Below are 27,392 nucleotides of genomic sequence, written 5' to 3'. Positions count from 1 at the left end.
AGCTCATCTTTCATATGCTGATAAGTCTTGTTCAGCCTAACAAGAGTTGGCTTACAAAGATCGCTAAATAAATTATCAACGTTTGCCAAGGACAATGCCTTGGAAATCAACAACACAAAAACAAAAATCATGTGTATTGGGAACCGGCTTGGACCTCAACACCCTATTAAGCTTGGAGAAACAGCTTTAGGGGTAGTCAGCATTTACAAATATATGGGGCTGTATATAGCTAATCGACCGAACTTCCAATTTCATAAACAATGTCTGGAGAAGAAAGGAAATGGCCTAATTTATGCATTCAGTGCCCTTGCAAAAAAATGAAGGAGCCCTTCTTTTAAGCAAATGCTTGCAGTTATGGGTGCCAAATTACTGCGGACTGTGGCCTATGCAAACATCGTTCTAATGGTAAAGATGCAATACTTTTAGACAATCTGCAAATGAAAGCGTACAAAAAAGTTTTTAGCTTACCTCAGAATGCATCCCCGGCACAGGTGAGACTGGAATTTGGTCTTACACAACAAGAGATTGGGAGAAGATATGCTGTGATTAAAAGCTGGTTTAAAATCGGGTTGAATGAAGCCAAAGACTTACATGATGCCTTGTGGCGGACACAGGAAAAAGATCTGCATTCAAGTTATGGCAAATTCAGAACTCTGGGCACAGAATTCCTCTTTTCCTGTCTTTCGTAGGGTTAGACAAAATGGCCAAACTCCACTCACTACTAGAAGACAAAAGTAAATTAGCTAAGCGATCTAATTCCTGGACGGTCCTGCAGTCCTACACAACTGCTCGTCGGGCAGAATATCTACATACAATGCACACATTTAATTTAAAATGAAAGCTCATGACCACCAAGTTTGGGGTATTACCAAGTTTAGCTGATCAGCCAACATGGAAGTATAATGGTCCCAAGACATGTAATCTATGTGGTGCAGCGAGGCAAGATTGCATTCATCTGATCTGTTTATGCCCCTCGTTAACAACACTTTGGGCGCTGTTATTGAAAAAAGCTTTTAACATTAGGGGCATTCTGTCTCCCAGACTGGCAATAACTTAAGGCCTGGACCCAAAAGATCCCTACTTTAATCGGAAGATAATGATTTTTTAAATATTTTATAAAAAGTCAATACGGACCAAAGAAAAACACGCCACTGATCCACCGAAGAAATAGTGACTACGGACACCCTTGAATTCTATGATCCATTGCTTGGAGGACTAAGTTACCTCAGTTACAAAAGTTATTCACAGACTGGTTTTAAACTGCATTAATGGACTTTATTTTTGGAATTGGAAGTGATAGCAATATAGAAGACTGTTTTATTGAATATAATAATATGTTCTGGATGATTAAGTTCCTTTTTTATTTAATCTCCCAGTTACAAAAGTTATTCACAGAATGGTTTATAAACAGAACTAATGCACTTTATATTGAGATCGGGAGTGATAGCAACACTGTAGAACATTAACACACTTTTTACTGAGACCAGAAGTAACATTGCAGACCATTTTTTTAAAGATATAATAACTGCTCCGCTTTGGTCATTTAAAAAAAAAAGACTCAGAATTCAATTTGAATAATTTAATTGTTTGGAAACTAATTGCCTTTTGGAAGATTTTTATGGTTTTTATTAACTGAAACAACAACGTTTTTGTATTGTAGTGTAATAAATAAAGTTTTGTGTTTTGCTTTGGGTTTGGTATATTGAAATAAGTGCATTTAGCTATATAGGTAGGTTCATTTGTTGATTAAAAAAAAGCACCATAACATAATAGCTGTTTTTATTTTATATGTGAGCCAGTAGTAAAGTAGTTGATACATTGGCTGGAAAAAAAATTTAAATATAATTTTTGTTTTACAGAACAATATCTGTATAATTACAGACAGAATGCCTACAAAAACTCAGAGGAAAAAGGAAGAGACACAACTACACTAACTATGCAGAACTGAGACTCAAAAGGGGAAAATGAAGAAAAAGTGGTGAATGAAAAAAGAGCTATTGGTAAGAGAACAAAGTCATTTCTTAAAAATATACATTTGCACTGTATTGTGGCAGACGTAGAAAAAGTTTGTGATGATGAACAGTTTTGTTTCTTTGGTCCTGAGTAGTATGTTAGGGAAAATGAAGCATTGCTAAGAGGAGGAGCTGCAGAACAGGACACAGATATCACAGTTGATAGTTTTGAAAAAGAGATTACAAAATTAAACAGGGTGTGGTCTCAAAAAACAGAGTGTCTTTTTATACGTTGTTGACGCACTCACTGGAAGATTAAAACACAGACTGTTCACTTGTATTTAAAAAGTGAAAAAGTAAATAATGATAAGTGGCAAAAGTTAGCTGTGTATTTATTTATAGAGGAATGCTTTGACTTGTCCATACCACAAGTTACATGTAAGTAGTGCTAAAATAAATTAAAATGTAATAAAATGAAGACCACATAAATATTAGACACCCATTTTGTAAGATAATAAATTGCCTGCTAAATTAGAAAAACCATGAAGGGTCAAAAAAAAAAACCATTACATTTATGTTTCATTGTAGAATTGCAAAGGTCTGTTATGGACTGCTCTCCAGCAGTCACTACAACTCCACAATCCATGCAGTATGTCCATGCAGTATGATGCCATCTGGGAAAACTGTAGAGCCAAATATTGAAGTTGTGATTGGACCACTGAAGGGACTCTCTGCCCTGGTGTTGTTGCAGTTGCTAGTGAAGTTGAGGGTCCTTCAACCTCGCGCTGCCTTATTGCTGCATTTACACTATTGCTATGGTTCGTTTTTAGATGGTAAAGCATGGATGTAGTTCCGCAAAAATTCTTTTTATTTTTGCATATTGTACATTGTGCAAATTTGCTCACTATGAACTCCTCTTAAAGAAGGTTCAAGATATACAAATGGGCGTGTTCTTATTTTTTTGTTGAAAAGTGTGTTTTCCAAAGATATTCCATTATTTCTCAGTGACCCAATTTTCTGTTTCGTTTTTGAATTATTTCTTTTTATTGGTTTTGTAAAAATACATTTTGTATATTCTTTTCATGCTAACAAAAATGGCAACTGCGACATGAGAAATTCGAAAAATGTGCACTGAGAAATGAGCAAAAAATAGAAAAGGTGAGAAAATATTAGCATGTATGATTTTTTGCAGCCTTGCGAATAGCTGTAACGCACTGCTCACCAGCACTTATAACAATACTACTGTCCATGCAACACGTGGTTATTCTTGAAACCTCTGGAACCATATCTGTTATAGTTGTCTGCACCTCTGAAGGGACTTTCTGGCCAGGTATTGTTGCTGGTGCCAATGATGTAGATGGTCCTCCAATGTCCCTATGGTAGATCGTCAGTTGAAGACGTTTTCTATGATAACTTGAGGATAATATAAGATGGATGTCGTCCCACGTGAATATTTGTTGTTCGTCCCTCTAGAGAGAGTTGTGTCATTCATTGTGAATTGGACTAGTTTTGCAGCAGTTTTTGATTCCCAATGAGTTTGGGTAACAATAGAAGTTATTTTTTTAAACTGTTATTTAAAAAAAAAAAATGTTGTTAAAATAAAGTTATACCAATATGTTACTAGACTCAAACTTTGTGTAAAATATGTCTTTATATCTGTTTTACACTTTGTCATTTGTATTTGTGACTACTGATGTCATTGTGACCTTTGGTGTTTATGTGACGACGGAAAATGCATTTTTGATGTAATTATTCGGACAAATAAGTACAAAGGGGAAAGTTAAATTAGTATCTTACTAAATAACTACACTGAAACTTTATGTAAAATATGTCTATAAATCTGTTTTACACTTTGTCAAAAACACCCGGTATTCGCAGTGTGTCCTTGCCAATTGTACTCATTGAATCACACAGGCACTACCTGTGAAATCATCAAGGACGTCCTTTCTCCACCACTCTGCAAATGTGCCTCCTGGCACACTACTAGCTGGGGGATGAAGTCCCCTTGGCTATTGAGGGTCGTTGGGGATTAACTACCTCTCCTGTTACCTCCAGCAAGTCCCACACAGTGAGGTTGCTAACAGGTCTTCAGAGGCTATGCCCCCATTCTCCACTGTAACGGGGCCGATATGGACATTGTGGACATCGCTAAGTTTGCATGAGCCCAGTCGCCATGATGCTGCTTTTGCACGCATTACTACATGGCTTTATTTTTGCAAGACTTTGTTCATGCCTTTCACATGAGAACCGTCTGCTTTGTTTGTTCTCTGCCTGTTCCTGGAGTTTAGACTAAACTCTGTGAGCAAGGACGATAAACAATGCCCGTTGTTATTCTGTTCTGGTCAGTCCCTAGCTCCTAGACAAAACATGATAACACAGCTGCTGCTGGAAGCTCGTGCTTTGATATTATGGGGATGCATGTTTAGGTAACACACTTGGAGAGGGAGCTTACCAGGGAGAAGAGCCATGTGGTTCCTATATACCATCTAGGAACTAAGGTATGGGGTCTGCTGAAAAAGCCCAGAGATCTTCTATTATATAATAATACTTCTTCTTACCAAGGGGGGAGTGGTAAGGCCTTATAGTCCTTAATCCCCTGTCTTTATATGATGACATCTCCCTTTATTATATATGGCCTTGCTACAATGCTAACTGTATTAATATTATGCATTTTGCTCCTGGTTGTGGCTTGTATACTGCGTTTTAGAGCACGATAGTTGAAATAAACATTTTAAACTATATTCATGTTTCAGTCAGTTCTTATTGTGAACAGGTACAAGCGTATGAGCAAAAAGGTGTGTCTTGTTACCGCGATTCCTGGGTGAATGGGAGTGTCTATCATTAGCGTCTTCATGAGTGTGTAGGAGAGCAAGTGAGACACTATAGCTAGTCTGTTCTGGGTTCGTGGGTACGACGGTGGTGGGAAGACATAGCCTCTATACACTGAGGTCCCATTTTCCTGTGCATAGTTCTGTGTATGTGCAGAATCCCTGCAACACCACCACTCTGCAAACGCGTCTGCTGGCACACTACTGGTTGGGGAATGAAGTTCTCTTGCATGATAAGGGACCTGAGGGGCCAAGAAGCTCTCCTGGTACTTTCTGTAAGTCCTACATAGCGGGATTGCTGAGAGCTGGTCAGAGGTCCCACCCTCTTTCCCCACCACTCTGCAAACACCATTGCTACTTAAAAAAACATAGAAATGCAGTGTAAAAACAAAAGTTACAGGGCCATTCTAGTTCAGAAATATAATTTTTAAAAGTTAGAAATGCACTGAAAAAACAAAGGTTGCAGGGAATTAATAGTTTAGCTGACATTTCACTTGTACAAAACCAGAAAAATTCAGCAGTTGTATTTAGCTGAGCTAACAATAACTCACGTCTCCACAATGCACGGCTTATCACCTCACAAATACATGAGATGGTCAGTTACAATATATATATATTACACAGCTGAATCGAAAACTGAGGAAAGGTTTTTGGAGCATAATGGAAGGTAATCAAATTTTAGATAGAAGCGTAATTGTGAAATTTTAGAGCTGGATTTGCATGGGCATTCTCAGGCCAAATACCTGGTAGTAAGGGGAATTTAGAAAAATAATGCAATTGTGTAAAGGATTATAGATAGGTTAGAGAAAAGACATGGATTCAGAAGTAAATTCATTGGATTCAAGGAAGTAGATCACTTTTTTAATAGTGTGACTCCTGCTGTGCTCTCAGTCATCAACTGCTAACATTCTCTCCATACCAACATTCTAAACAAGTTTCATTCCAACATTCTAAACTTCATCATTGGCCCAGAACAAACCAAGTATATGAGGGAAGGGGAAACACGAGTTAGTAGAACACATCTTTACATTTCAATACAATTGAGGGCCTGATTCAGATGCAGTTAGGAAATCATTCCGATCAAATCGGTTTGGGAATGGTATCCAACCGACTTGGATCGAGAGAGTCTGACCAACTGAGTACGATGCATCCGTATGCTTCCAAATACGATTTGGTTTGGACTCTCACTGACTTCAATGGGAACCTATGTTCTGACTGAATGCATAGGCTGCCATTGAAGGAAAGGGTGGCTGGGGAAAATCGGGCACCCTGTGGCAGACACCCCCTGGTGCCTGCCACACTGTGCATGGCTGGTAAGGGGGACCCATGGGTGCCCCCACAGGCCTGATTGAGAAGGCTCCATGTGAAGGGGGGCCCTCTACAGGCCCCCAAAGACTGATTCTGATTGCCGATTTGAGTCGGACAGCACAATTCGGAAAGGCTGACTCCAGCATCAATCGTAATCGGTCATTCAGAAACGCGGCCCATAGATATGTACGATTCTGCTCCGTACCTGCTCAGTCATTGGGTTCGGATTGGGATATTCCTAACACCGAACTCTCATCATATTCGGTCTGTCAGAAATCTTTCTGATTCGGTCAGAAAGACACATTCCCGATCCGATTTGGACGGAGCAGATGCCGTTAGGAGGCCTTCCTAACCGCATCGGAATTGGGCCCTAAGAGAAAAAGGAGAGGAACAGAAATAGAATCTAATTTGGTGACTAGAAAAGTCAACAATAAAAAGACTTTACAAATATCATATTCCTGAAGTTGTGTGCGACTCAGCAGACACATTCTAGTAAAATACAGAGATATAAAAATAAACCAGGCAGAAGAGGGAATGTAGAAGGTAGTACAAATACAGTTTAATGGGGTTGGAAGCTTGGGAGTGAAAAAGATGAGCGAAGCAAATTTTAGTCACAGAGGAATTGGAGTGAAGAAGGTGATAGGGTAACATAAAAAAGATAAGGTTCCAGAGAGGAGAAGTAAGTGAAGAAATGGAAAAATCATCAGCTATCCTTTACATTAACCCCTTCGCTGCTAGGCCTCCCCCCCCCCCCCGTGCTAAGCCTTTTTATGGCTATTTGGGGTATGGCGCGCTTAGGCCCATGTAACTTTTTGACCACATAAGCTATCCTCGTCAAATTTGCGTCCTTTTCTTCGAACATCATGGGGATTGTAAAGGTACCCAGGGTTTGTGGATTCCCCTGGAGGGGTCCCAGAAATTAGCCAAAATACAGCTACATTTTGTTTTTTTGGGGAAAAATGGGGAAAAAAGGGCTGCAAATGAAAGCATCTGAGTTTTTCCCTGCAAATGGTGTCAAAAAAGGGTTTGTGGGGCAGAAATCACAATTTTCCCAGCTTTTAGTTAATGACAGACTTTTTTCAGAAAACCAACATTTTTTACACAGTTTTGGCATGTTTCTGGGACAGCCTATTTTTTGTGCTTTCAACCTCCTTCCAGTTAATTGGATAAATGGGTATGAAAGCAATAATGGATCCTGGAAAGCTATACATTTTAGAAAAGTAGACAAAATTCTGAATTCTGCAAAGGGTCATTTGTGTAGATCCATCAAGGTTTCTTTATAGAAACTAACAGTTAAATATAGGAATATTTTTAAATTAGTTGAAAAAAATAGCCTTTTGTGTCAACGTTTTCACTTGTAACTTCTACTAATTATGATAGCTCTTTGAAAGCAATATACCGTTACATCCGCTGGACATTTCTGGTTGTGGGGATATATAGGACTTGTAGGTTCACCAAGAACCCGACGAACCCAGAGTCAAAAACTGAGCAGCAATTTGCAATGGCTTTTTATTATGTACCGGGTAAATATCAATTATTGTGGGAAAATGTATACATGGAAAAATCGGCATGAAAGACACCTATGTATTTCTGAAATGGGACCAAATTATAGAGTTTAGAAACAGTAGATAGTAGATAGTAGAAGACATTTTCGAAATTGGGAAAACTCATACTAGCATGAGAATTATCGGTCATTTTTCAAAATGACTTCTTTTTTACACAATGTCTTTCATTTGGAAGGCAGAAATGCATTGAAAGTCATTAGGTAATAACAGTTGCTTTACAAATCTGAATTACCCGAAGTCTCCCGATAAAAATGGTACCTCACTTGTGTGGGTCGACCTAGTGCCCGCGGCAGGAAATGATGCAAAACGCAACGTGGTCACACCTCAATTTCGCAGTGAAAAATGACCCTTTTTTGCCAAAGTGCCTAGCTGTAGTTTTTGAACCATAGCTCTGCCGGTTGCTAGGGAAACCTAGCAAACCTATACATTTTTGAAAACTAGACACCCAGGGTAATCCAGGATGGGGTGACATGACTGCCTCCCACCAGGTACTGTTACCCAGAATCCCTTGCAAACCTAAAAAATTGGAAAAAAACAACATTTTCCCCACATTTCCGTGGTGGAAAGTTCTGGAATCTGCGTGGATCCACAAATTTCCACTCACTCCACGTTCCCCAAAGTCTTCTGAGAAAAAAGGTTCCTCACTTGTGTGGGTCAGCCTAGTGCCCGCGACAGGAAACGTCGCAAAACACAACGTGGACACACCTCGATTTCGCAGTGAAAAATTACCCTTTTTTGGTAAAGTGCCAACTGTAGTTTTTGAACCCTAGCTCTGCCGGCACCTAGGGAAACCTACCAAACCCACACATTTCTGAAAACTAGATACCCAGGGGATTCTAGGGAGGTATGGCTTGCGTGAATCCCCAAATGTTTCCTTTCCCAGAATCCCCTGCAAACCTCAATTGTAGCTGAAAAATGAACTTTTTTCACACATTTTTGTGTGGGAAAGTTGTGGCATCCGGGCTGACACAAATTTCCTACCACCCAGCGTTCCCCCGGGTCTCCCGCTAAAAACGGTGCCTCACTCGTGTGGGAGGTCCAACTACCCGCGACAGGCAAGGGCACAAAACATAGTGAGGCGACATCAAAATTGCCTATCACAAAACGACCTGATTTTGCAAGGGGGGGTCACCTGGGTTTTTGGCCCCGTGCTTGGCGGCCACCTAGGGAAACCTACCAAACCCACACATTTCTGAAAACTAGACACCCGGGGGCTTTCAGGGAGGTATGGCTTGTGTGGATCCCCCAACGTTTCCTTACCCAGAATCCCCTGCAAACCTCCATTTTAGCTGAAAGAATCACTTTTTTCCCACATTTTTGTGTGGGAAAGTTGTGACATCACCGGGCTGACACACATTTCCTATCACCCAGTGTTCCCCCGGGTCTCCCGATGAAAACTGTACCTCACTCGTGTGGGAGGCCCAAGTACCCGCGACTGGCAAGGGCCCAAAACCTAGTGAGGCGACATCAAAATTGCCTATCACAAAACGATCTGGTTTTGCAAGGGGGGTACCCTGGGTTTTTGGCCCGGTGCTTGGTGGCCTCCTAGGGAAACCTACCAAACCCACACATTTCTGAAAACTAGACACCCGGGGGATTCCAGGGAGGTATGGCTTGCGTGAATCCTCCAACCTTTCCTTACCCAGAATCCCCCGCAAACCTCAATTTTAGCTGAAAAAATCACTTTTTTCACACATTTTTGTGTGGGAAAGTTGTGGCATCACCGGGCTGACACAAATTTCCTACCACCCAGCATTACCCCGGGTATCCTGATAAAAATGGTGCCTCACACGTGTGGGAGGCACAAGTACCCGTGACAGGCAAGGACACAAAACGTAGTGAGGCGACATCAAAATTGCCAAACAACCTGGTTTTGCAAGGGGGGTACCCTGGGTTTTTGGCACGGTGCTCGGCGGCCACCTAGGGAAACCAACCAAACCCACAAACCCCTCTTGGCTCATTTCAGTTTTGGTTTTACTGAAATGATGTCTGCGCGACGTGCGCGCCGATCGTCATTTCAGGGAAACCAGGGGGGGGGCCTCGGGAGCTTTCCCAACTCCCGAGGCTCTTTTGGCATAAAGGGAATGAGGGATTTCCCAGGTGAGGTTTCATGACGAGCTGGCCTCTTCATGAGCACACGACCACTGTGTGCCATGACGAATCCAGCTTGTCATGAGCATGGAAGGGGTTAACACAATAACAAAGCCAATGAAGTGATAAAGGCAACAAGAGAAATAGTGTACATTTGGAGTAGAACGGGGTTAAAACAAACCCTTGGGTTACATAAAGAAGAAGATATCAATGTGAATATTGGACTTCATCAAGGTAAGACAGTTGGCAATCAAAGTACGATATAATGCAGAAGTAACAGAAAAAGAGAGTGTAGTGCACAAAATAGATTTTTCAGCTGCATAAGATTGCACTGGGCAGTTCATACAAGAGGAAAAGTGTTTCCAGCAGAGTTACAATATTCATTGAGGGAAATTAGTGATTTACCATTAGAAACAAATTGGCTAGAATACAAAAGATAAATCCAAAGTGGCGAACTAGATTGTTGAGGACTGATAAAGTTTCTGAGAAGATTTGAACAGCGTTGAATCTACTTTCTTCCAATATAGAGTGACAAAGGCCCATCACTGTTATGATCCATAATGTGGTTGTTGACTCTTCTAAAAGCAAACAGATCAGGTGAACTAGCTGGTACATTCACCACTAGTCCAATCACAGAGTGCTTATTCACCAGGGTCATCTGGTGGTACATCTCTGTGTTACCAGATGCAGGGATAGTGTTAGCCAAGGGGGCATAACTTAATGACTGGATGTCTGTATTTAACTATCATATCCAAGGAACTGTTTGTGTTACTTGAGCCCAAGAAGCTGTGTACTTGAACAGTGAATAATATATGAAAGACATTTATATATAGGTTAGCTATGGCTTCTGTCTACTTATACCTTTATTCACTTCAAACACTTTGCTAAGGATACGTTATGGTTGCTTTCTCTCACAACACATTAATGCACACTTAGATTCTCTAAAATAAAACATTTAGAGTGGTGTTATGGTTAAGAAACAAAACCAACACTGAAAGTGGCCAAAACTGGTCCCTAATATACTGTATATGATCTAACACATCTCATATATGACATTCTAAATTACATACTCAAAACTATCACATGTGACATCACCCACCACTCTACCTTTATATGTTCTGTAACTAGATACAGATTTACTTGAAGATTTGCTTTAATATCCTACCATACCATGATCCTGGAAAACGTTCCATTGTCAAAATAGTTTTAAAGACCAAATGTATTGCTTAAGACCAGAAACTGGAAACATTTTCAACATATCACCAAATGTAATAATACATAACAAATACAAGCATACATAAATGTATTACTTGTTCTCTGTTGACTCATTATCTGTTCTTATTTTGGGCAAATGCATTACATAAGTATACCTTAAGTGTTACAATGATTCACTAAAAGTCCACACATTTTCCTCCTTGTACATGTCTGGATTTGATATTAAATGGGACTTATCAGGGCTGGCTATAGGGGTGTGTGACCATTGCAGCTGCACCTGGCACTGGGCTTAAGGTGCTGTGTTTAAAAATTCATTTTGATATTGGTAATATTTATTTATCACTCGAATGTCCGATGGCGTCTTGGCATGGACATGTATCAGATAAAGAGCACACAAAGATTCAAATAAAAGATGAAAAAAGCCATGACTTGAGCAGTTTTATAAAACAAGTAAGGTTTTGTTGATTCGGAAGGTCCAAAGGAAGTTTCTTCCACAATTTGCATGTGGAGTAAACAAAACTCCTCCACCCAGGATGCTTTATTGCATCTTGTTATGGAGACTGTTTTCAGTGCAGCCGAATGCAGAGTTCTCCTTTGTAAATACCAAGTGAACTTTTTCCTCAAATATTCGGGACCTATCCAGTGAAGTGATTTATGTGCTATGCAGAGAGCCTTAAAAGCTAAACGTTTCTTAACTAGGAGTCAATGAATCTCCACTGAGGCCTAAGAGACTGATTGATATTTGAGTATTTTTTTGAGGAGGTGAGCTGTTGTATTTTGCAAAAGCTGCAGTTTAACCAGAGAATGCTGTTGAATTAGTTTAGCCTACACCAATGCCATTGCAATCACCACTAATTTCTGCAAATGATAGGGAATAAAGGGAAGAATTTTCCTCAGCATTTTCAAGATGAAGAAATAAGCAGAGATGAGTTTGTTTATCTAATCTCTAAATAAAAGATCAGCATCAAAAATCACCTCCAGGTTTGTTACTTTCTAAAAACAGAGTGGGAAGGGGTCCAAGAGATTGGGACCACCAGGACAGGTTTCAAAATGAGAGGTTTCTTCCAAAAAGAAATACTTCAGTTTTCTCCAAATTCAACTTCAGACAATTATGCTTCATCCATTTCACAATCTCACCCAAGCAACTATTGAAGTGATGGGTGGCTTCCTCTACAATGCTAGGGATGGACACAAAAAGCTGATTATCGTCTGCATATGAAATTGTTGAGAAACGTAAAGATTTCTTCAATATGGGGGCCACATAAATGTTAAAAAGTGTGTGGCTCAGTGACGACCATCGTGGAACCCCACATGGCAGAGAGAAGGGTTTTTATCTAAATTTTCCAAGATAAACCAACTGTTCTCTATTCAGCAGAAAAGATTGGAGGAGATTTATTACAGAGCTGTGTAGCTGTATATTGGCTAGATGTCTGGAAGAGGACCATTTCTCATGGTGTTGAAAGATCTAAAAGAATGACCGCAGCCTTCCATTGTCCATGATGGATCTTATCTCCTCTGTGGCAAGACATGTTGGGCTTCATCAAGAAGTATATTTTTATTCAAAATTTCCTAAAGGGTAATGTTGAGTTGTTTTTTGAGTATTTTTGCTGGCAGTAGCAGCTGAGAGATCAAACAATAATTATTTTCCTCAACGGGTTTAAGTGATGATACTTTTTTAACAGCGGAAATATTGAAACTTTTTTCCATTCCATCAGGAACTGCTCTGATGTAATTATATTATTTACTAGAGAAGTGAGAGAGGCTGCAACCGTCTCTGCCACCACATGTAGGATTGTTGGAGATAGGGGTCTGACTGAGCCCCCGATTTAGTATGGATAATGAACTCAAACACTTCTTCTTTAGTAAGAATTGGGTAGTTATTAAGCCCTTGTTTGCTTCATCCAACTACTTCTTTTCCTTAAACATTAATGTTAGTAAGGTCACTTAAATCAAAATCTCTGTATACTGCTTCAACCTTATCCTTAAAAAAGTTGGCTAGATTGTGGCACAGTGATCAGCTAGGTGTCACTGTACTGATAGAACTGAAGCTAGAAAGCAAGTTGATAGTTTTAAAAAATTTGCCTGAAGACTTTTTGGCTTGATTGATCTTGTCCGCAAAATACAGAGTTTTCTCTGAAACTATTAACTTTTTATAATCTTGAACCATTTGTTTATATTTAGTTTTTTCGATTAGGTTATATTTCTTCTCCATATCCTTTCTTGCCTGCAGCATTTCTGCCTAAAGGTCCTAAATTCCTGGGAAAACCAAATCGCTGTTGATTTAGATCTATGGCTTACACTGGATCCAACAGTGTTCAAGCAGCAATAAAAATGTCAAGATAACTCTGGTGAATAATGTTCCTGCTGGATACAAAAATGTTGCCTAGTGGAGGTTTAGACTCATCATAAAGTAGTGGGTAACAATACATTCTCCTTAGTAAAGCCAACCCCAACCACTGTGGTATGTTTTAAATTCCGAGTTTGTATTTCTCCAGACCAAACATGCTTAAAATATACTGCCTACTAATATGGATGACATGTGATTCCTATACCTTGTAATTTTCATTGTTTTATACATCATTTTCTATAGACTGATTTACGCGTGTATGATTCACTGTCTCTGTATAATATGGGTGTGAGATGTAAAGTGCTATAAAAAATTAAATGCATGTGAGAGTGGGGTTATAGAGAGATGAGGGGCACAGCTGGAGGGTGAAAGTGAGGGAATACATGGAGAAGGAGGTCACTGGGGGGTGCCAAATAAGATTGTCACAGTGGTTCCACCAGTGCCAAAGTCGGCCCTGAGTCTGATTGTGTGTTTGTCTTCTTCAAACATCAGTTCACTTGGGAAACTAGCATTGAGTAAGTTAAGGCGAATCTAGTTTATGAACCGAGACCCAGATATGCATTCATGTGGAGTCAGGGTGCAGTGCTATCATTGTTAATAAGAGGAAGTTTGCACTTGCCAAGCGCTTTAACTGCTGTGATCTGTAGAGACAGTAGCATGCATTGCAGAGAAAGCTTCCATTCTTAAGGAGGGGAGCCATTCCCTTTAGGATTGTAAATCGTGAAATCAAATGCCACTTTGTTCAGCTTGCAACTAACAAAGTATTCAATACAATGCAAAACTATACTAGAACCAGAGGACTCTGGGCCAGATACCAAGCACTGGTCATAAAATACTGGTTGCAATTTGTGACCCGCGCATAACTTTATGACCTGACCTTTATAATAAAATACCGATTCTTTGTGGGTCACAAATCAACCAACCTCATGAATACAAATTAAGTAAGTCACTATTTGCAAACCACTAGGAAATGAGGCATTACAACAACTTTTTGGGGTAAGCAGACCACCATGTCTGTGATTGGTTTTAGTTGAAGCTTTCTTTATTATACAAATGAAGCCAGTATTCCTTAAAAGAAAATGGAATGTGTCTAACAAACAGCTAAATAAAACTGCAGCTAACATTTTCTAATAATAGTTAGTGGTCCACCAATTTGTCTACTCTTAAAAGAATTATTTTTTTCTCATGTTCCAAATGGAAGAGCTACTGTGGGGACAACTTCCCGATTGCAAATGACTTACCACTACTTGTTTATTTTGAGTAAAGTATTAATGATTTGCAACTGGATTTCCATCACAAAACATTAATACATACCATTCAGACCCGGTATTTGGAAGGGATGCTCTAAATAAGCCACTTTCAAACACCGAATCGGTGTTGGGTCGCAAAGCCCGATTGCAATTTAGTAACATTTTACCAAATGGCAATCTGTGGTTTGTACTTACAAAAATACATTTTTGTCATCCGGCCGTTTGCGACCACAAAAACGCCAATGTACATCTCTCTCAGAGTGAGACAGAGAAAGTTTACATTGATATTTGCAGTTATCTTCCAGTTTTTCCACTTCATTTTCAATGCTCATTTAAAGCAAAATGCTGTTTCTGCACTTGTACGTCAGTGCAATTAGGAGCAAAACTGCACTGCATCAATCTTACTCTGTGCCATCTGTCATCAACCATTTGGAAAGCAGATTCTATATTGATGTTTCTGATTTTTAGTACATTTGGTCCCTAGTGGTAGTTAAACCTTACTCTTTAACCAGCAGTGTTTGTCTCTGCTGGTTAAAGAGCAATCACTTGCCTTAGAAAGCCTTGGAGCGCATACATTTGGATTCAGCAATATGATATGTGATATGCTGGCAAACAAATGAGTATTCCATGAAGTATTGTTGTTCCCGTGGTCTTATAAGAGAAAATGGCTTTTTCATCTATTTCTGCAACATTGGGAACAGTGGTAAAGTGCTGCATTTGTATATTTGTCTCCTTCAAAACACATAGGGCCACATTACAATGAGACTCGGAAAGCCTCCGACCGCATGTCGGAGGCTTTCCGAGTCGCACCATGGGTTTCACTTTCAATTGCCCCATTACAATGCAGGCATTCAAAAGTGAAACCGGCTGGTCTTTCCAGTTGGAGGCATAACTGTAATCCCAATGGATGGTGGTTCCGCCATCAGGATTATGATGCCGGTCATGCTTCTTTCTCTGGCCTCCAGTTAAGGGCTGAGGGGGCACCTATGGTGCCCCCCTGCTAATACTTGTGCTGTGTGGCAGGCACCTTGAGGTACCTGCCACCCGGTGCTGGAATGAACAGATTCTCACATTTCTCTATGGGAGCTTGTGCTATGGCTGGTTTAGGGCAAAAAGAACAATTGATGGGTAGAATGAAGAACAAAGGCCAGTTTAGGGCCACAACACACGCTCCTATAGAGAAATGGGATGATGCGACCCCACCATGTGGCGGGTCGATCTCGATTCCGCAACTGAGAGGCCCTTTGTGTCAAGGTGAAATTTCCTCATCATCACAAAAGCCTAATCATAAGCAAATAAGAGAACGTTTTGAACCTGCAGCATATTACAAATATTAAGCAGGGTCTATGGACATGGGTTTCATGTTTGCATCTAGAAGTGTATACTTACTGAACATTCAAGGGCCTACTTTTAGGAGGCAACAAAGATGTTTAAAAGGACCCTCTAGGCAATCATCTATGGGCAAATCACTGCCCCCTTCCAAATAGAGGCTGCTTGTGTACCTTAATAGACACTGAGTTAGGGGTCATGCTATCCATATTTTCACAGCGGAATCCTTGTGAGTAAGGGGGACGTGAAGACTGTGACAGGCATAGGTGCAGTCTTTCCCTGCACTTATGGGGAATCTCAAGCCTAACTCATCTGATGCCACAGGTATATATACAATGTTGTGGTGTTGAATAGTCACTCTGTGCTTCCTTTCTGCACTCTTCAGCAAATGCACTAAATCATTTATTTGAGCTGGAAAGAACCCTTGCTTTTTAAAAGGAGGCACACAGTCCTGGTTTGAGCTCAGATTCCCCACTGCAGGTCTATGAGGTGCAAACATAGACAGTACGACCATACCGTAAACTGACCGCAGCATGCAATGACTTTTATTTGATTATAAATTACAGCCTGTCCGGCTAAATGCACAGCGAACAATATCACAGCCTAGCTACAGTTTTTCCACAAATATAACAAGGAGTCAGTTTCTGCAATGCCTCGCTTCAATGGTAAAACCTACTTGAAGGAACAGCACAAGCTGGAGTTGCAATCTCAGGTGGACCCCAGCCTTTCATGTTGTGAGCTTTGACTTGAACAAAATAGGTCTGCCCCTGTGAATGCAAAAGGAAAGAACAGAATAAACTCAACAAAATTGTTCATAGTGAATGATGGAACACAATTGCAAACAACAATATAGATAAAATGAATGCTTGTTTTTCATTGTAACAATTGGGGTATTTTAATAAGCACTTAACAACCTATTCGATACAATATTCTATTAGTGTATTTCATTTTATTTACACTTCAAAGTCTTGTATATTTTTGGGGTTTTACATTACATGAAATGTGTGATATTTCTCGAAAATAAAACATTTTCTTGGAATGGTAAAACTAAAGCAGTGGGTATTTGACTTGACCCAGTCAATACTGACAAAACATTTCACATCATTTTGTGTATTGAATGTAATTCTACTGAAATCTTGTGAACAAAATATTGTGCAATTTCTCCCACCAATGGAATAAACCATTACAAAATTCTAAATTTCCAACTATTCTGCTGGAAAGTGTTCCCATTAACAATTTGGAATCTTTTTTTACCAATGTGAACAAACTCTACATTACCAATGACCAGTTACCAGAATTAATTGCAAACCCTTTTGGCTAATGGATCACATATATGAAGCCCTAGATAAAGCATCAATGCCAGGAAGCCCAGAGAGGAAAACATGATACTCTAGACCAAATCGTCATCACTATACATAACAAGCAAAATGTTTGCCTTGTGCAAAACAACAGTGCATCAAAAACATGCCACTACAATACAGCAGCATATTTATAAATGGGTGGGACAATTACCTCACACACAGCATGGATAACATTCAAATCCAATTCAGTTGAAACAGGCTGTTCTGCCTGCATCCGAATTACAAGTTGTACACTCAAAATGCACTACTATCTTTCTTTCAATTAATACATTTCGGGTGGCCGATGATGCCAAAGCTGTGTTGTGAAAGAAAGAAAGAAAGAAACATCTCCAGGAATATGCCTGGGAGAGTAGGAACATAGGGTATTTTTCTTCACTACATCATATTTGTCAATTGATTAGATGTAGTCCTCTATCTCAGAAATACTGATCCCATCACATTCAGGGCCTGATTAGGATGGTGTTATCACGGTGGGAATGGAACTGCCGACATGCAGTCGGCAGTTCCGCCAGCCTAATTACAATGCGATAACAGTGTAGGCGGTCAGAAAAATGTATTTGTCCATTACGGCTTTAGCTGTGGCTTGGAAAAGGACGCAGTGCAACAGAACAATGCATTTTGCAAATGTCCATGCACTGTGTGCCAAGCACCACATGTGGTGCTTGGCACACAGTGCATGGATGTTTCAGGGGGCACCACATGTGCCCCCTGTCCTCATAGCAGAGGTCCACAGGAGACGGGGGCCCTGATAGGGCGCCCCAAAATCCCTTTCCGTCTGCCTTTACATGGCTGTCGGACCACCATGTAAAGGAAGAGGGAAAGGGACATGTAATCCCTACTGTGGTGCCTCCAAAGCCCCCACCCCCATTGTAGGGATTACGATTGGACCAACACCCCAACGGACTCCTTGAGCCTATCGGAGGCATTGGTCAGTCCCTCCGAAGACTGAGCTCTTACCAACTGCATCATAATGTGGTGGTCGGAACGCTATCCTGGCTGTGGGGTAGACTACCACATTCTAATCGGGCCCTAACTGTTTTTGGACTGGGAATACCAATACTGCTCACCATATCTCTAATAACGAAGACCTTTGTCTTAAACAAAAATCAAGTCTTTTCTTCGTGCTTCTTATTAAAATATGGATTTCACAACTAGATCTGGTGGTTACATAATGGTGTGTTAATCCAAGTACACTAAGGGCTTATCAAAAAGAACTGGTTAGCAATCAAATGTTTCGATCAGAGTAAGGCACGTGATGTAATACATTTGGAAAGGGCCAGATGTTTATAATTAAGGTACCAAGTAGCCATTGTGAATGATGGTACAGAACACTTCAAAGGTTGCTGATCCATATTTGCTTGCTCACTTCCCCACTCAACTAAGCGTGGGTGACAAACATGGCAGTGTGACTTCTGACATTATGCATATGTGTATTACACTTGTATGGATGCAGAAGCACTATACATACCAATCAGAATTTTATGTAAAACAAGGTCATACATGGAAATAATACAATTTGCTGTTTATTGTCCCATTCAGGCCGTGTTTAATTGGTGCAGGAAGTACATACAGTTTATGTATCATATCTGGAATGGAAAGTATATTGAAACTAGCAATATATATGACTAAACTAGCTGACTCTAGGGAGCACCATTGTGTCCTGCCGAGGTGTGGTTTAAAACTACAAGTTAGGTGTTGCATGCATTAAAGTGCGGCCAGTATTCCGCTATGTGGAAATGATACCCAAAGCTGTTTGTCATTGTTTAAGGAAAGTTATATTTGCCAAAAAGAAGGACTGATTTTGAATGCAAATCTATTTGTACAATTTTGCCTGGGTAAATCATAGAAACATGATTGAAAATATTTTTTTGTTAATGTATCAACAATGTAGTTTAGCGGTGAAAAGTAGTTTTCTGACAGCTGTAGAGGTAAAGAAATGCTTAGAAGTTACTTTATTTTGCCTGAAAGACAAGCCGAGTTAAAGCAGTTCTGCTATGAACTACCTCTAACCATGGCAGGTCTCATAGCTATCATCAAAATGGTAGTATTGTCTCAGTTCAGGTACCTGTTCCACAATATCCCTATCCCACTGACTAATACTTTTTCGCAACTTATTGCACAAAATTACTATGTTTTATTGGGGGGAAAACAGCCCAGAATTAGTTGGGATACCCTGACCCTTCCGTACAAACGAGGGGGCTTCGGGGTCCCTTACTTCCACATCTACTACTTGGTAGCCCAATGTAGTTTTGCGCGACATGGGTACCACCCAGATGCTAGGATACCATACGCCAGACCAGAGGCAGATCTCATGGATCCTCCCCCATTGGCAGTGTTCCTACCGGTCTGAATACTGCGCGACCCCCATGACATCCAGACAGCTTCCAGAACTAGATGGCCTTGGAAGAGACAGATTTGTGCGATGGAAGCCCACTTTTTGTATTTATCTTTTTTCCCTTTAGCTGCGAACTCCTGGGTACCCATCATGCAGGAAACCCTTGTAAAACTTAACATATCCAAGTACTATTTGCATTCCATTGGAGACCTGTTCCCTACTGGGCATGCATTCTCCCAGAGAGAAGATGTACTGTTCCGGAATGCAGCCATGATGAATCAATTTGTTCTGAGGCGCACAGGGCCCAGATCCCCAGCTATCCCTTGTGCCGGAAAATTTCCCACTTTTGACATTACTTATCACAGACATGGGGGGGCGATCACTTAATATCTAAAGTATACAAATCATGCCTAGCATTGCTCTTTGCTGAAGATACAGGGGTTCATGCTGCATGGGGGCAATACCTTGGTTACCCACTTACTGATTTTCAATGGCATCACTGCTGTATATAGACACGTTCGGTATCCCTTAATCATCAACATAAGCTGCTACATTTTTAGTTTTTACGGTGGGCTTACATTACGCCAGCCAAGGTGCACCAAATGGACCCCTCCCGCCCCCAAACATGTCCCAAATGGCACGCCCCATCTGCCGACTTTGCCCACATGACATGGACCTGTGAGAAATTAGCTAAATACTGGAAGGCCATCTTGGTGGAATTGTCATGCATGACTCAAATCACACCCACACCTGATCCACTGATGGTGCTCCTTCGGTTTGCACACAATATCATGAAAACGGCACGTGATTTGTGGCCATAGCGCTAATGCTTTCTAAAAGGGAGGTGGCCATAAATTGGGGAAGTAGACACCCCCGAAGGCAAAAGGCATGGCTTAACCGTTTGATATGTTTCAACATGAATAGTGAACTCTATGCTCATTAACAACCACCAACATCCAGGCCACGCAACATATGGTTGCCATTACGCACATACCTACTTGAAATACCTGACCCAATAGACATACCATCTGAACTATAAAGACGGATAGCAGAGCTCAGATTGCACGGGGTGGACATTGCATGCACGGCCGAACAGAGGGCAATTTTATTCTAGACTTGGGACTCTTGTTGGGATTACACCTTGTAAATGGAATCTGCTGAGACTTGAATCTAACACTGTATGTAAATGGCATCGCAAATAATGATCAACATGTAATAAAAGAATATTGAGTATGTACAGTGCCTTATTGCTAAAAAGATAAGTATCATTTTTTTTTTACTGTTTTGCTGACCTGCTTTACCACCACTATCTTTAAAGAACATGCTAATTAGATGTGAAGAGTTGTTCTGCCAGGAAACAATACACCAATGTCTGAAGCCAGGAAGACTAGTGAGGTCAGGGAGGGAGATGTAGGAACAGATGACATCACAAAGGAGCAGAGCCACAACTGTAATATTCAAATGAATGTGCCATTCAGAGATTCAATTTGTTTGCCCAGTTTGAAAGACATTTGCTTTTGTCTACAGCAGAAGGGGGAAGCTTCCCCGATTTGGAAGAAGAGTGGCTCCACATTTCCAAATGGATGAATTTGGAAGGCAACTCAAAGCTCCTGAGGGTGGAACCTGACTTCTGCTACCTTGAATAAAGGCCTCTGGAAATATTTGGATTCATGAAGCAATCTAAGGATTGGGGTTACTATGCTTGGTCAACATACCCTCTATGTCTTCTTGCTTGGCCGTTCGTGTCAGGACACTGTCAAGCAGTGGCACACTCTACAAATTCCTCATTGATTGATTGATTGATTCATTTATTCATTCAATCAATCATTCATAATTAGAGGGTTGGCTTTTATGATAATACTGCAAAGATTGGGAAAGTCCGCTACTGCACTGTATAAAAACAAAACCCTACCACCACTCTTCCAAAGATTCCTGGACCTCAAACAAAATGTTTGAAGCAAGAAGAAATATAACTGTCTGGCTGAATGGGAAGCCTGAAGGCTCCAGCTGTCCGCTTAAACTCAGGGACTGGAACGGCACTCATGGGTCAGCTGGGTGGTGTCTTGTAAACTGATGTTTATAAATGGAGGGTTCAAGGCGGGCTGTAATCTATTCAGAAGAACAAGTTGCCCAAATTGGGATAGACTCCAATGGAACCTGTGGTATTCCTGGATGAAGCGATTTCTGAACCCTGGAATTCTTCATTGATGACCTTTTTAGCTGAAAGAGAGATCAGGAGTGGCCTTCCCAGCACCAAAATTAATTGGGACTCTTGATCATGGAGCAGAGGCAGAGAGGCATATCTCATCCTTTAAGTAGAGACCGAAATCCTACAGAGGTCTCCCAGAAAGATGAAAAGCATTTAAGGACACTTAATTTCAAACATAAGTGACTTTGCCTTGCCCTACAGTTGTGAGGTACAACAGTTTACTGCTCACATAATCTTGTTTTTTGCCCAAGAGCCACCTATGTTCCTATGACATACTTTGACATTTTTTTCTAATATTCATAGCTCTTGTTCCCTTAGTGGGATTTTAACCATTTAATCACAATTTGACTGCTAATTTATTTCTTAATTGGTTGGAAAATTGTATTTTGTTGCATTCTTGACTTTATTGGTGTTTGGTACTGTTTGAACATATCATGCATTTCTCTGGGGAAAAGGCTGGTGCATGCAAAATAGCTGACAACAGATAAGCAAAGATTTCTCAGTGAACGGTGTTGTAACCTAAAAAGTATTTTTTTGTTTTAGGTTTGTAGGGTCCCCCCTCCAACATTAGTCACTGACATTCTTACATGACACATATGGTAAATGCAAATGAAAATTGGTATTACAAATAATCTGAGCAGTGGCCAAACATGCAGTAATGAACTAGGGTATTTAAGGTATAATAAGCAAAACAGAAAGTTGACTTAGAATTAACTGAAGGTTGCTTGGCAAAATGGACATATAGGCCCCCCAAGGATGTACAAATGAACTTACTTGGTGCTCACAAGCAATCCAACACCAATAAAAGAAGATGTATAAGGAGCACTAAAGAGAAAATAAACTATCTTTACAAATTTTACACCCACCCATAGGAATTTTAAATAAACAAAACTCAAAAAGTTACACAATTCAAAGAGATACATATTTCGGAGCAGAATATGCCTTTCATCGCAGAGCATCATAACTCTGGGGGTGCATAACTTTAATATTGTGTAAAACAAATATTGCTTGACACAAACGTTGTCGAAAAATATTGCGATGAGAAGAATATCGTGAGATAGAAAACTGCAGGTAACAGTGTCATGTTTTTAAATGTTTAATTTTTTTCTTTTAAATATAGTTCTATATAATGTTGTTTTTAATTTTTTTAAATAATAGTTTATGATTTGAGTTGTAACATCAATTTCAATTTCAAAGTTGTAACTTATCTATATTTTATTGTTAATAATTTGGTATTTGTCTAGGTTTTATTATTGTTTTAAAGATTATTTATGAAGTGTTGTTTTTGAGTTTATTTTATTGTTTTTAATTATTTGTTGGGTGTTGGGTTTGTAAGGGGGGTAGTATGGATGGTTTTTCAACACATTTTAAAGGTTTTCATATGTTCTTTACATTTTTAAAATGTAATTGGTATCATAGATTATTAGTTATGTAATTTATTTAATTAACATAGTTATTAAATATTTTTTGAAAAATGTTAACTAATATTTATTTTAATTAGGTAATTAGATTCTTATAGATGTACATTATTTAAAAGTTTGCACTATTTGATTTAAATAATATTATTTGATAATTTGATGAAGTTAATTTTAATGCATTATTTGAGGGGTTTTTTAGGTACTTAGTATTTTTGTATTGTTTTGAGTTGTGATTTATTTATATTCTCAGTATTATTTTGCTTGTTGCTAGAATTGTTAGCGTTAAGGTGGGAAACAATTTTATTATTCTTTTTAGTGTTTTTCATTGATAAATTATTTGATTGTAAAAACTGATAACTATGTTTTTTATGAATTTTGTAATTGATATTGTTTTTATGATATACATTTGTATATTTTAAAAAATTACATTAATTGTTATACATGTTACTGTTTGAACTCTAATTCACAGACAGAGAAAATAAGTTTACACTGAGCAATGTACTCCAAATGCAAATGGATTTGAGGCCTAGTCATGTCAACTTTAAAATCTTTGTTGTACTCAATTATATTATTTGCAACCTATTTGAACTAAACACACATTATTTGTTAATACTAAATTCACTCCCACAACTCCACTGTTGGAAATTCGTCTTTCCTACAGGATCACCCCAGATTTTGTTTTCCATTTTACTGAATCCTATTTTTGCTGGCTATAGAACCCTGTGCACTTTACCCCATTATCCCATTAAGTGCAAGTGCTCCTACTTTCAACATGACAAAAGTGGCATACACTTCATTGGTTTATTTAATTTGCCTATAAGACCTAATGAATGGTAACAAGTGTATCCAGGGACAATTAATAAAATACTACCAGTGAACTGCAGCACTCATTGCGCCATCCACTGCAGTGTCACTTTAATGCATGTTTCCAGGCATACCATTGTAGCCTGGCGGTGCAGCTTTACACTGCAAATGTGATGTGCAAAATAACCCCTTTTGACAAGCCTTGGCCTTTCTTTAAAATATTTATATGTTGTGTGTAAGTGTGTTTAATGACCATAAGGCAGGGGGTAGGGTACTGAAAAGTAGAACTTGCAACTGTTTAATGTTAAAATGTCCTTACAGTGACTAGCTCCTGAACACTCAATCTAGCAGGGTTGGCTGTTTCATGGAAAAGCACTGGAATGCAATATTAAATATTATTAATGGATCTCAGGAATGGTACCAGCTAAAAAAAGTAATTAAACAACAATTTCTATTAGTTATTAAAAATCCAGTTCAAAGGGGAAGTTAGAGTTTTTTTATGCTATTATGGAAAAACAACTTTTAGAAAGCTGATTATGCCCTGATCGAAGTCCCCGGAAGCAAAATTTGCATTTTGCTATTCAACTTCAGCCAGCCAGTATTTAACATTTGAATGGGTGTGAATGAGGTGTGCATTTGCTCACTGGAGCAAACAATAGGCTTCCCTGCATAGACAGGATGCCCCCCTTAACATGAGAGAATATGTAGTTTGGGGCTGGGACGATTCTTTTTTGACATTAAAGTGTCAAGTCCAGCTTGAAAGTCAAATCCTACTAGACAAGTCTTCTTGGGTTTTTTACTTGACACTTGGTACTTCAAGTATTTCTCCCCTGTCACAGACAAATGTTAGCTGACACCTGGGCATGGTTCTTCTTGTGTCCCTTCAGCCAGTCAGGCCTCAATCATTGTGGGTCTCTTTTTGACATTACAGTGTCACGGGCTGTTTGACAGGTCTGCTGGGTTACAAATAAAATTTTGGGTGCAAATCATGATGAAAAACAGAACTTGTGTACCTCATGTCTAGGCAGGAGCGGCCTGTGCAGGTAAGAGAGGTGGGGTGGAGTTGGGGGATTCGACAGACGACAATGAGGGAAAATGATTTATTTATTTAATTTTCCCTCCTTGTTGTCTGTCGAATCCCTTCCTACCCAGCCCCACCACGCCATCGTTCTTTGTTTGGGTGCTGAAAACTTAGCTTTGTTCTGCCAGACTTTGGTTTCTGATGTTGTTTTGAGAACAGGGACTGCAACAACATGATTATGGTTTTAGATGTGGGAGGACACTGTGATTACCATGGTACACTCCCATGTACACCCCAGCCCTCAGAGCCCATGTTTAGTGTGGCTGAAGACTTTGGCCATCTTGAAAATGCCTTAAGTGGGTAGGTGTAGCCCTGGGAACCTTTACCACACTGGTTAGGGAATCCCCAAAGGCCATTCCCACCCACAAGCTCATGCAAGCTCATGCCGAGCATAAATGTGTCACCTGCCGCTACCCACTGGACTGCACACTTGACCTGTGGAAAATCAGAAGAGGAGTGAAGTTACTGCCTGGGACCTGGAAAGAGCATAGAAGACTGGGCCTGCTCTACATCTTGTACATAGGACACAGAAGTCGGCTCCTAGAGTCATATGCCTGACCTCCTGTTAAAGCTACAGGAACACAAACTTCAAAAGGTCTTTTCCTGAAACTGTCCCCTGACCAGGGGCAACTGGACCTGAACTTACCCCTATTGGTGGCCTCTGCCTTCCACCCTGTGCATCTCTAAGTACCTACTCTGAGGTCCAGGGGTGCTCTTGAAGTGTACTCCTGAGGTGGATTGAGACTTAACAGACTAAAGTGAGACGGTAAACTCTTTGATCAGGGTGAATAGCAGGGAGTAGCAGGCACCATTAAAATGCTTAACACTCTGAATGCTGATTACTTCTTTTAATCGCCTTCTTTTAAATGTTTATGGCATTTTTTAATCATTGTTATATTGTTGGCTGACTTATTGGGGGCTTGTATAATTTTACTGGGAGTCACTCGGTTACATTAAGGCATCTCTCCGGTCCACCGAGGTCTCTGCACATGACCGATTGAGTGGAGAGAGGTAGCCAGAACTCGGAGGGCCGTCTACAGTCGCCATTTTCTGAGCGTTTAGCGCTCTAGTGTTTTCCGGCCTCCCAGGGCAAAAATTTACCGAGTTCGCGGACGCGCAGCTGAATAGCAGGCACCATTGAAATGCTTAACACTCTGAATGCTGATTACTTCTTTTAATCCCCTTCTTTTAAATGTTTATGCCGTTTTTTAATCATTGTTATATTTTTGGCTGACTGATTGGGGGCTTGTATAATTTTACTGGGAGTCACTCAATTACATTAAGGCAACTCTCCGGTCCACCGCGGTCTCTGCACATGACCGATTGACTGGAGAGAGGTAGCCAGAACTCGGAGGGCTGTCTACGGTCGCCATTTTCTGAGCGGTTAGCGCTCAAGTGTTTTTTGAGTTTCCAGGGCATAAATTTACCGCAGACGCGCGCCTAAGGCGCGTCTAAGGCAAGCCCATCTCTGCTCGTCCTTGCCTGGATGCTGCCAACTGACAGGAAACTCTGCTCGTTCTTATGCAGGTACTTCCAATGCCTCCACTTATCTATTCTAAAGTGGTGCTACTGGAATTAAATGAAAAGGCGTTTAGCACAGGGTGCAAAGGAAAAATATTAGTACAAAATGGCTTCTATTCCGGTAACTGCTCGCAGTGTGACTGGTCTATAGGTCACCCACAGCCAACAACAGGCCCTTTCTACCCTCACCCCATAGGCCATTGCGTACTAAATGAGCAGACATCCAGGGAAGAAAATCAGAATAAGGGAGGGCAAGCAGTCACCTTTCAAGTCCTGTACCTTAATGCCATATCTATCCCCAAGCATGCAGCTGAAATCTGGGATTTGCTGGATGATTTGAACCCAGATATCTGCTTTTTCACAGAGACATGGATGCATATGCAATCTACACCCGCTCTGGAAATTGCTTTCTCTGCAGAATAAACAGTAGCAAGATTAGATAGAATAGGCAAGTGGGGAGGAGGTCTGGCGATAGCCACTCGCCTAGCCAAGCACATTAAAATCTTGGACACTGTTTCTACTCCCGGTTTGGAGTCAATGGTATTCAGGGTGGAGCTTGCTCAAGACATTTGGTGGATGGGAGCTGTAGTTTACTATCCCCCTGGGGAAAGCAAGAAATCCTTCTGTTCCTCATTATTGGAAAATCTTACCCCTTACACCTTGCAAGCAGATAATTTCCTACTCCTAGGGGATTTTAATCATCATTTAGATTCCATCTCCAACCCAGATTCCGCATGTTTAATAGCGGCTATGGAGTCGCTAGGCCTTTTCCCTAGAG

The 27,392-nt window shown here is 40.2% G+C and overlaps 1 protein-coding gene across 1 annotated transcript in view; it reads right to left on the bottom strand.

The window, feature by feature from the left end:
* Positions 1 to 27,392, bottom strand: part of ANKFN1 (ankyrin repeat and fibronectin type III domain containing 1) — a 1,480,122-nt gene that overhangs the window by 737,933 nt on the left and 714,797 nt on the right. The window contains exon 7 of the mRNA XM_085614412.1: positions 16,562 to 16,652. Coding sequence (XP_085470538.1) covers positions 16,562 to 16,652 — 91 coding nt within the window. The remainder of the gene's footprint in view (positions 1 to 16,561; positions 16,653 to 27,392) is intronic.

This window comes from Triturus cristatus, chromosome 7 (assembly GCF_964204655.1).
Source record: "Triturus cristatus chromosome 7, aTriCri1.1, whole genome shotgun sequence".
NCBI lineage: Eukaryota > Metazoa > Chordata > Amphibia > Caudata > Salamandridae > Triturus > Triturus cristatus.
Note: the sequence above shows the minus strand (reverse complement) of the source record. Positions and strands in the feature narration are given on the sequence as shown.